This window comes from Aureococcus anophagefferens (assembly GCF_000186865.1).
Source record: "Aureococcus anophagefferens unplaced genomic scaffold AURANscaffold_9, whole genome shotgun sequence".
Taxonomy (NCBI): domain Eukaryota; class Pelagophyceae; order Pelagomonadales; family Pelagomonadaceae; genus Aureococcus; species Aureococcus anophagefferens.
The window spans coordinates 578,829-589,352 of record NW_008705569.1 but is presented as its reverse complement, the minus strand read 5'-3'; the positions used below and the strand labels follow the sequence as shown (position 1 = coordinate 589,352).

The following is a 10,524-nucleotide window of genomic DNA, read 5'->3' as shown; positions in this document are numbered from 1 at the left end:
ATGTGCAAGCCGACGAAGATGGTCGTGGGTAACCCGAGCAACCCGACGATGATCGGCCAGGCCGAGTACGCCGTCGAGATCGACCGCCTCGACTTCGCCTACCCGCAGTCGCTGCCGACGGACGAGGCGCGCATGGTGCTCAACGGCTTCTCCATGCAGCTCAAGCCCGGGAGCCGGTGCCTCCTCCTCGGCGCCAACGGCAGCGGCAAGTCGACGCTGCTGAAGCTGCTCGCGGGCAAGCACCTCGTGAGCGGCGACAACGTGAAGGTCATGGGCACGGACCCGTTCCGCGACCTCAAGCTCAACCTCACGCGCGCGTTCCTCGACACGCAGTGGGGCATGCGCACGGTGGCCTTCGCCGGCTACGGCTGCCCGCTCCAGGCCGACATTAGGGTCGGCGGCATGATGCGGAAACTGCAGGACGCGCACCCCGAGCGCCGCGACGAGCTCGTGAAGATCCTGGGCGTGGACCCGGAGTGGCGCATGCACCGCGTGTCCGACGGCCAGCGGCGGCGCGTGCAGCTCCTGCTCGGGCTCGTGCGGCCTTCGACATCCTGCTGTTGGACGAGGTGACGACGTGCCTCGACGTCATCGTCCGCCAGGATCTGCTCCTGTGGCTCCAGAAGGAGTGCGAGGTGCGGGGCGCGACGGTGCTCTACGCGACGCACATCTTCGACGGGTTGGACGACTGGCCGACGCACATCCACTACCTGAACCGCTTCGGCAAGACGGGCTGGCAGGGCGAGATGAAGGATTTGGACCTCTACACGAAACTCCGCAAGGAGGGCCACCCGTCGCCGCTCCTCAAGATCGCGACGACGTGGCTCCGCGCGGAGCTCGCCGAGTTCGGCCCGGCGACGGAGGGCGAGGACGGCGACGCCGCCAACGACATGAAGAACCCGAACACGCTGTCCACGGACCGCGGCGGCGGCTTCAACCCGGGCCGCATGCTCTCCTACAAGGCCTAGGGGGCCGCCCCGCTCCGCCGCTTCGCTCCCCGCCCCGCGCCGACACACGCGCCCGCGACCGTAACCCGACGCTCCCGGGCGACGCACTGGACTCCACCGGACGCTCTCACCCGGACGCTCCGGGCGCCCGCGCCCGGAGATCGAACCGGACGCTCCGGGCGCCCGCGCCGTCGCTCCGGGCCGCGCGCGCGACCCACATCATAGACGACGCACCAAAAGCGTTAGGGCGCGTCACGCGCCGCCCTTCTTGCCCTGCTTCGCGAGCTCGATGCTCCGCCGGAGCTTGTACTCCTCGAACGCGGCCTCGTTCGTGTACTGGCTCAGGCACGCGTTCATCTTCCGGTTCTCCTCGCGGCAGTTGAAGACGACCATGAGGTTCTGCTCCTGGGCGCAGCGGCTGAAGGCCGCGAGGTGCGCGTCGCACTTCTTCGTCGCGATGGCGCTGAGCTCCTTGCGCGCCTCGTACTCGGCGTGCTTGCTCCAGGTGAGGCGCGAGTCGCGGCCCGGGTCGCTGATGACGGACATGCTGCGACCGGTGCCGGCGACGGCGCTGCGTACGGCGCGCGCGGCGGACGGCGCGCGGCGGGCGACGACGACGACGAGCAGGGCCTAGGGAGAGCTTTGCCAGCTCGACAGGTCGGCGCCGCGCGCCGATGATGAAGGTGAAGGAGCGCTGCGAATGATGATGACCGCGTGAAGAGAAGGGAAAGGGGAGCCCCATGGACGCGGCCAAGGCCAAGGAGCTCAAGAAGTACACGCGGGAGCTGCTGCGCGACCACGAGACGCTGTCCAGGAACCTCGCGGCCGCCGAGGCGCTCGCCGCGGAGCGCCAGGCCGAGCTCGACAAGCTCCAGGCCCAGGCCGAGCGCGCCCCCGAGGCCGGCGGGAACAACTACCTCTTCGGCGAGCTCTGCCGCGTCAAGGAGCGGGCCCAGCAGTCCGAGGTCGAGGCGCGGCGGCTGAGCGTGAAGCTCGACGTGGCCAAGGACCTGCGCGCCGTCGACGTCGCGCGCGCGCGCGCCGCGGGCGACCGCCGGCGCGGAATGCCCCCGAAACACACACCTCTCTTTCGAGCGCCCCGCGACCTATGAATCGCAACGACCCGCAACCTTTTGTAGGCTCGCGCGCGCTCGCCGAGGCCCTCGCGAGCCTCCGGCGCCGCAGCGCGCTCGCGTTCGACGGCGAGCCCGTCACGGCGCCCGGGGAGGCGGCGGCCGCGGCCGCGGCCGAGTCGGCGAACCGCCGCGTCGACGACGAGCGGCGCCGCCTGCTCGAGGCCCTGGAGGCCGCGGCGGACGCCGCGCGGCGCGCGCACCGCGGCGCCGCGTACCGCAACGGCGACGGCGCGGCGCTTCGGCTCGTCGAGGCCGTCGAGGCCGCGCTCCGGCACCGCGTCGCGCGGTCCGACGGGGGCTTCGGCCCCTTTCTGCTGGATGCCGCGCGCGCGTGCGCGCGCCTCGAGGAGCGGCGCGAGGCCCAGGACGCCGTGCTCGTCGCCTGCGCGAAAGCGAAAGACGCGGCCGTCGCGCCCTGGCTCGAAACAATCGGCTGGGGCCGCGGGCGCCTCGTCTTGCTGGAGCTGCTGAACCGGTCCGTCCTCGGCTTCGCGCTGCGGTGTCTGTGCGTCGAGGCGGCGCCCCCGCTCCGGTCCGCCCAGGGCGCCGTGCTCCACTACGAAAGCGGCGCGCTGCTCCTCGACGCTCCGTCCGCGGCGCGCGCCGCGGACGCGTTAACCGCGCTCGAGGCCGCGGGCGTCGCGTTCCAGCTGCGCCACGCGCGCCACGCCGTCGAGCGCCTCCGCGACGCGGCCGCGCCCGCCGCCGCGGCCGCGGAGGCGCCCGAGGTGGACGACGAGGCCGCGTCGACGGCGACGGGGCCGTCGCGCGTCGCGGACCGGGGCCCCGCGTCCGTGCGGTCCGCGCGCACGGCCCGGTCGCGCACGGCGTCGGGCGACGCGCCGCCGCCGGCGGCGTGGCCGTCACCGCGCGCGCTCGCGGCGCTGCGGCGCTTCGGCGCGAAGACGGCCGCGGCCGCGGCGCTCGACGCGGCCGCCGCGCCGTGGCGGTCCGTCGAGATCGACGGCGTGGGCGCGTGGGTGTCCACGGGCGCGTCGCGCGCGCGGGGCATGGACTGCGAGGTGCGCCTCCGGGACGGGCCCGACGACCACGTCGTCGTCTGTGCCGGAAACAACCAGTGGAATGGCCCTGTCCAGCAAAAACTTCAAACCTCTCGAGCTCGGTCACATCGAAGTCGTTTCGGCTGATTTTTGGATGGATCGTTGTCTCTCGGCAAGTTCCTTTTAGATATTAGAGACGCTATGTCAACATCGTGCAAAAACATGCGTGCAAAACATATTTCCTTTCCAGGTCGTCGTGCTCCAGTGGCAGTCGAGGAGCCGGAAGCTGACGTGGGCCTTCGAGGCGGCCGACGACGGCAGCTCGCTCTTCCGGCCGTCGTCGCTGTCGCCGCCGGCGTCGCCCCTCGAGGAGGAGGACGACGACGACGACAGCTCCGCGGACGGCGGCGAGGCGCCCGCGGCGCCACCGCCGCCGCCGGCCGCGGACTCGGGGCGGTACGACGTCGCCACGGGGCCCGAGGTCTGGGCCGCGGCGGACGCCGTCGCGGGCGCGGACCGGGCGTTGGGCCCCGTGCGCGAGCGCTGGGCCGTCGTGCGCGGCGACGCGGCCGTGTTTCTGACGTGCCGGCTGAAGCGGCAGCGGCGGCCGCTGCTGCGGACGCGGACCGCGCGGTTCCGCGTCGCGGCGATGGACGCGCGGCGCTTCCACGACGTCGCGCTCGCCAAAGCCGCGGCGACGGCGAACGCCGCGGGCTGGGCTTTGGCGGAGCTCCGCGACGACCCGCCCGACGACGCGGCGAGCCACGCGGCCGCGCGGCAACTCGCGGACGCGGCGGCCTTCGGCGACCTCGAGGAGGCCGTCCGCCGCGTCTTCGGCGACGACGGCGCGCCCCACTTCGTCTTCTAGCTAGGGCTTCTTAGGCCGCCGCCGGGGCTTGTGTGTTTTGGTCTCCGGGGGGAGCGTGCCGATGGGCTTCTTCTTCTTCTTCTTCTTCCGGCGGCCGTCGACTTTGTCCATGGCCGCCGCGGCGTTCTCGGGGCTGTAGATGGCCTCGTCGACGACCTCGAGGCGCGCCGCGACCCGGGCCTCGAGGCGCGCCATGGCCGTGGCGTAGTGGCCCGACGGCGGCGCGTCGACGTGCGACAGCACGGGCTTGCCCGTCGGCATGCCCCTCGCCGCGCGCCCGGACCGCAGGTGCGCGTGGAGCTGGCGCGACGCCTTGGAGGCCATGAGGTGGGACTGGGTGCTGCGGTCGTCCAAGGGCATGGCCCCGGGGTCGAAGTCGTCGACGCCCATGATCGCGCGGTGGCTCGGCTTCCTGTGCCTCCTCGCGACGGGCTCCGCGGGCAGCTCGCCCGCGGACTGGGACGCCTGGAGCTCGCGCCGCAGCTGGTGGCGCCGCGCCTGGTACCTCGCGTGGTCGACGAGGCGCCGGCTCGTCGGCGCCCACTGCGACGGCAGGTCCTTGCGGCACGGCGCGTGCCCGGAAGCGAGCCGCGCGATCGCGCCGCGCGACACGTGGTCGTCGCTCGTCTTCGAGCCGTCGTTCCAGCGCCGCGTGATGACCGTCGCCGCCGCGCGGGCCTGGAGCGGCTTGCTGTTCTTCGGGGCGAGCTTCGCCAGCTCCTCGTCCGTGAAGACCTTGATGCGGTCCTTCATGGCCACCTTGGGCGGAACGACGGGCACGACGCGCTTCGACACCTTCTTGCGCGGGCCGCGCCGCTCGTGGTGGAAGGCGTTCTTCTTCCCCTCGCGCCGCTCCGCGGCGGCGACGCGGCGCCGCCGGCCGAGGCCGAGGGCCACCATTGTGATGCTCGGCGCTGGGCTGTCAGGTTCGTTGAGAGGCTCTCCAAAGTAAACTACGGCTTCTTTCCCATACACATCGGGCTGCTTCCGAGGCCTTCCGCGCTGTCGACGATGCGGCTGCTGCTTGCCGCCCTCTGGTGGCGCGTCGCGTCGAGCTCGCTCTGCGCGCGCTTCAACTACGTGGATTTGCGCATCGACCTCTACGGTGGCAACATCCGCGACGAGGACGCCTTCTCCGATAGCGACGCCTACTGCTTCCTCAGCGTCGCGAACCAGACGCAGGTGAGCGCCGTCGTGCTCGAGACGGAGCAGCCGACGTTCGAGGAGTTCTTCCTCTTCGGCTGCCAGGCCATCGGCTCGACGGTGTCGCTGACGTGCTACGACTGGGACCCGGACTATCTCGTCTGGAACGAGGACGAGCTCGTCTTCCGCGCGTCCGCCTTCCACTGGCCGGACAGGGGCGTCGTGGAGCGCTGGTACGACGCGACGGACGCGCAATACTGGGTCGACGTGGATTTCTCCTACGACGTGCCCGCGCCGAGCGGCGCGCCGACGACGGCCGCGCCGTCGCGCGCGCCGACGACCGCGCGCCCGACGGCCGCGGACGCGGAGGACGAGGACGAGGCCGAGGGCGAATATCCGGACGAGGCCGAGGCCGACGGCGGCGGCGACGACGACGACGCGTCGGACGCGGGCGCGACCGTCGCGTTCGTCGTCGTCGCCGCGCTGCTCCTCGGCGGCGTCGCCGGCGGCACCGGCATCGCGTACCGGCTACGACAAAAAAGCGATGGACCAATCACGGCCGAGGCGACGGAGGTCGGCGGCGTCGAACTCGCCGAGGTCGTCGCCGTCACGGAGGTCGACGCGTCCGCGCCCGTCGGCACGGCCAAGTCCATGGTCTAACACGCGTGGTGCAGGCATTACGCGGCTAGGAGCCGCGCCCTTGTGGCGCGGCGCCGCGTTTTTGATCGGGGAAGGCCGCCTTCGCTTGGCGGCGGCCTTCACTCGCGCGCGAGGGCGAGGATCGCGAGGGGCGCGAGGCAGCGGAAGTCGGCGGCCCCGACGGCGCCCGCGACGCCGCGCCAGACGCGCGTCGCGCCCTCCGCGTCGTCGACGAAGCGCAGCGGCTTGGGCCGCTTCGCGCCGTCGAGGCGGTCGACGGCGACGAGGCAGGGCGCGTCGCCCGGGTCGCCCGCGAGGACGTGGCCGCCCGCCGCGCAGCAGCCGCCGGCCGGCGGCGCCGCGGACACGGCCATCGCGTGGCCCGCGCGGTCGCAGTCGCCGACGACGGCGCGCATGACGACGACGCGCACGGCGCCGCGGGACGAGACGACGGCCGTCGCGTCGACCTCCGTCGTCGAGAAGAGGCCCTTCTTCCGGAGGCGCACGGCCTTGGCGACGACGAGGAGCTCGTTCGTCTCGAGGAAGTCCGCGAAGGGCCGCGACCGCGCCGCGCACGCGCGGAAGGCGCGCGCGTGCTTCTGCCGGTGGAACTCGGCGGCGACGAGCGTCGCGATTTTCGCCGACTTGTCGATGACGTCGTAGACCTCGCCGCGGAAGGCGTCGAGCGCGCCCGTGAAGCCGGAGGTGGCGGCGTCCGTCTGCCGCGCGGCCTCCAACACCGCGGCGCGCGACTCGCAGTCGAGCAAGGTCTTCGTCGTCGCGGACACGGCGACGGCCCGCAGGTAGGCCTGGCCCAGGGCCACGTCCAGCGCGGCGACCGTGGCGTGGGGCTTGGACGCCCAGCCGACGATCGTCCGCATCTCGTCGCGGACGGCCTCGGACGTCGCGCGCGCGTCCGCGATGACCGCGGCGTTGCGCGCGAGCGCGGCCGCGAGCGCCGCGCGCGCGACGTTGCGCCGCACCTTGGCGCCCCGGTAGACGGCGGCGAGGCGCCGGCCGACGAGCGCGCGCGCCGCGTCGGCCTTGGCGGCCGCCACGGCCTTGGCCGCGAGCGCGGCGGCCGCGTCGGCCCTGGCCCGCTCGAGGTCGCGCGCCGCCCGGAGCTTCGCCGCCCGCGCGTCGGCGAGGCGCCGCTCCTCCGCGGCGCGCGCGGCCGCGAGGTCCGCGGCGCGCTTCGCGGCCGCCGCCGCCTCGGCCCGTTTCGCGGCCTCCGCGTCCGCGAGCGCCTTCAAACGCCGGTCCTCGGCGCGGCGCTTCGCGGCGGCGACGGCGTCGGCCCAGCGCCGGGCCGCGCGGGCGTCGGCGTCGCGCATGTCCGCCCGGAGGGACGCGAGCGTGCCCTTCTTGAGGTAGACCATGCCCGACGTGGCGCCGACGCACCACGCGTGCTTCGGCTGCTCCGGCGTCGCGCCGGGCCCGAGGCGCGCCGACGCGAGCGCCGCGGCGACCGTCGGGGCCTCGGCGCCGTCGAGCTCGAGGGGCGGCGGCGGCGGCGGCGGCGGCGCGTCCGGGGCCGCGTCGCCGTCGAGCGCGTCGAGCGCCGCGGCCTCGGCGCGCTTCGCCGCCGCGTAGGAGGCGGCTGCCGCGGGCGCGCGCGCCGCGAGCGCCGCCGCGAAGGCGGCGTCCGCGTCGCCGTCCAACCCGCGGCCGAACTCGGCGACGAAGGCCGCGGCGTCGACGCGCTCCGGGAAGCCCTGGCCCCGGAGCTTCACGAGGTCCATGACGCCCGCGGCCGTCAACTGCCCGAGCACCTGGGCAGCAAAAGGATGATTCAACGTCGCTTCAACGTGAGTGTTCCGCGCGCGCGCGTTCCAGAAAAAGCATCTACGCTTCGAGACCGTTCCGAGAGATGATCGCTCGTCCAAAAATCAGCCGAAACGAGTGGAAAACGGCCGAGATATGAGCCTTTGAAGTTGGGAATTTCGCTCTCTTTTGCTGCCCTGCCCGAGCACGAGCCGCGCGTCGAAGTCGTCCGGCGACTTGGCCGCGTTGGGCCGCACGCAGCGCACGTAGTGCGCCGGCGCCGCGCAGGCCGCGAGCGTCTTCTCCAGGGACTTCATCTGGCCCCGGAAGACGCGCGACGTCGACTCGCGGAGCTGCGGGAGCGACTTCGCGCCACTCCGCGCGCCCGGCTCCGGCGCGAGGAGCGCCGCGACGCGCGGCTTCGACGACGTCGCCAGCACGGCCGCGACGTCCACGGGCAGCGGGTCCGAGTTGGACAGGAGGAACCCCGCGGGGTCGTAGGTCACGGCGCCCGCGTAGTGCGTCACCGTGAACTTGTCGCCTGGGCGGGAAAAGAGTGATTCAAGTTCGCTTCAACGTGAGTGTTCCGCGCGCGCGCGCTCCGAAAAAGGCATCCACGCTTCGAGACCGTTCCGAGAGATGATCGCTCGTCCAAAAATCAGCCGAAACGAGTGGGAAACGGCCGAGATAGGAGCCTTTGAAGGTGGGCATGTCGCACTCTTTTCCCGCCCTGCTTGTCGCGGTCGAAGCGCGGCTTGCCGTAGACGTCGCAGTCCTTGTGGGCCTTGTCCGCCTGCGTGAGGAAGGCCGCGTCGGCGCCGCGCACGCCCAGCTTCACCTGCTCGTCGAGGAGCGGGAGCAGGCCCCGCGGCGGCGCCGCGACGAGGTCGACGACCTTGGTGCTCCCGAGGCACCGCGCGAGGTCCACGGCGTCCCAGGGCACGGCGTCGTCGTCGTAGCGCTTCGCCTCCGCCTTCAAGAGGCAGTCGTCGAAGGACCGCTGGAGCACCTCGTTGGCGTAGTTGATGAGGAGCTGGTCGAGGCCGTTGACGGCGAAGATCTCGAAGCCGTAGATGTCGAGGATGCCCACGAAGGCCTCGCGGGGCCCCGCCTTCCGGGGCGTGGAGCCGCCGTTGGGCGACCGCTCGCCGAGCGGGCTCGCGACGGACCCGCGGACCTCCTCGAGCGGCGCCGCGAGCGCCGCGTTCGCCGCGGCGACGAAACTGCCGAAGAGCGCGGCGTACAGAGCTTTGGCCAGCGCGTCGACGACGCGGAGCTGCTCCGTGGGCTCGTAGGTCACGGACACCGTCGCGTCCGTGCCCGCGCCCGCGCAGCGCCGCTCCTTGAGCGCGACGGCCAGCGCCGCGGCGTCGACGCCGAGCGCGGCGGCCGCCGCGGCCGCGTCGCCGTCGCCGAGGCAGAGCACGGCCTCGCCCACGGCCTCGGCGAAGGCCGTGACGTCGTCGTCGAGGCCGAGCGCGGCAAAGGCTCGCTCGGTCGTCGCGAGCTTCGCGCCGTCGTCGCTTTTCGCGTTCGTGGCGTACGCGCGTTTTTTCCCGGACTTGCCCGCGAGCTGGCAGAGGAAGTGGTAGTTGCGCTCCTGGGCGCAGGACCGGGACCGGCGCGACACGCGCGCCTTCTCCAGCAGGAACTCCTCGATGGACGCGCCGACGACGTCGCGCTCGCCGCCGCGGCCGTCGTAGGAGAGTTTCACGAGCTTGCCGAAGCGGCTGCTGTTGTCGTTGAGGCCCGTCGACGCGTTGCCCAGGGCCTCGAGGGAGGGGATGGACGCGCCGAGGCGCGCGAGCAGGCTCTCCTTGGCCCTCTCGCGGCGCTCGAAGGACTCGCGCTTCCGCGACCGGCCCAAACCGCCGGACGCGACGAGGTACTCGATGATCCGCGTCGCGGACACGGTCTTGCCCGCGCCGGACTCGCCGGAGATGACGATGGCCTGGGACGCGCGCCGCTCGACGGCGCCCTCGAGCGCCGCCGTGGCGACGTCGCGCACGTGCGGCGCGCCGGGCGCGTCCGGCACGTCGCGCCACGGATTCACGGCGATGAGCACGTCGCCCACGTTCGTGTAGGTCGTCCGCGCGCGGAAGCGCCGGGCGAGCGCCGACACGAGCGGCGCCGCGTGGAGCGACGCGAGCCGCGACACGTCGCTGCAGAGCGCCTCGTCCTCGTACGTCGCGTCGTAGTCGCTGAGCCGCGCGCGGTCGACGCGCGTCGACGAGGCCCCATCCCGGACGGAGGCGAAGGCGCCGTCCTCGGCGACGACGTCGACGACGCGCCAGCCGACGGCGGGCTCGTCGGGGAGCTCGAGCCACGCCTTGCGGAGGGCCATCTTTTTTGGCTTTTTTCGCGTCGGGGCGTTCCGAGGGCGTATCTCGCGTTCTCGTGCGTCGTTTTTCGCGCGGTCGCGTGCGGTGTGAACAGCGCGACTTGATGTGGGTCGGCGGTGGTGTGTAACTCGCTGGAGATCTGTGTATATCGCGGGCGCCGCTCTCGGTCGATTGCCAACGTCGTTGCCGAGAGAGTGTCGCGAAGCAACGTTTGGTGAACATCGACATTTTTGGCAAGTTGAAGCCGCGCAAGACTCGTCATGCGTCCTGCGACTGCCCGCCCACGCGCCCGCCTCGAGCTCCGCAGGACGCGTCTTGCTTAAGCTTCCAGGAAACTTGAAGAACATCAACTTACCCCCGCCGCGGGCTCCCCGCGCCGACGAGCTTGGACGCGGCCGCCCGCAGCCCCGCCCGCGGCGACGCGTCGGACGTCGGCGTCGGCGGCTGGGACGGCGACCGGGGCCCGCGCCCCGCGCCGTGGACGACGGCCGGCGACCGCGCGCTCGACGCGTGGAGGAGGAGCTCGATCTTGCGCTCGAGCTTCGCGAGGCGGCGCGCGACGTCGTCCGAATGGTCCGGTTCCTCCACCGCCACCGCGGGCGCGACGACGACCAGCCCGAGCCGCGCGGCGAGAAAGTGGAGGAGATCCCAGCCGTCGACGGCGCCGTCGGCGTTCGCGTCGAG

At 72.9% G+C, this 10,524-nt stretch overlaps 2 protein-coding genes across 2 annotated transcripts; one reads left to right on the top strand and one right to left on the bottom strand.

The window, feature by feature from the left end:
• AURANDRAFT_64176 (hypothetical protein) lies at positions 1 to 3,952 on the top strand (the record flags this gene model as incomplete). Its single annotated transcript, XM_009038855.1, has 6 exons — positions 1 to 537; positions 570 to 910; positions 1,293 to 1,452; positions 1,673 to 1,972; positions 2,107 to 3,141; positions 3,335 to 3,952. 6 exons carry the CDS (start codon positions 1 to 3, stop codon positions 3,950 to 3,952), a joined length of 2,991 nt encoding a protein of 996 aa, XP_009037103.1.
• Positions 3,953 to 5,751: 1,799 nt separating this feature from the next.
• On the bottom strand, positions 5,752 to 9,842 carry AURANDRAFT_53660 (hypothetical protein; the record flags this gene model as incomplete). Its single annotated transcript, XM_009038678.1, has 4 exons — positions 5,752 to 6,420; positions 7,228 to 7,506; positions 7,708 to 8,039; positions 8,240 to 9,842. 4 exons carry the CDS (start codon positions 9,840 to 9,842, stop codon positions 5,854 to 5,856), a joined length of 2,781 nt encoding a protein of 926 aa, XP_009036926.1.
• Between the last annotated feature and the right edge of the window lie 682 nt (positions 9,843 to 10,524).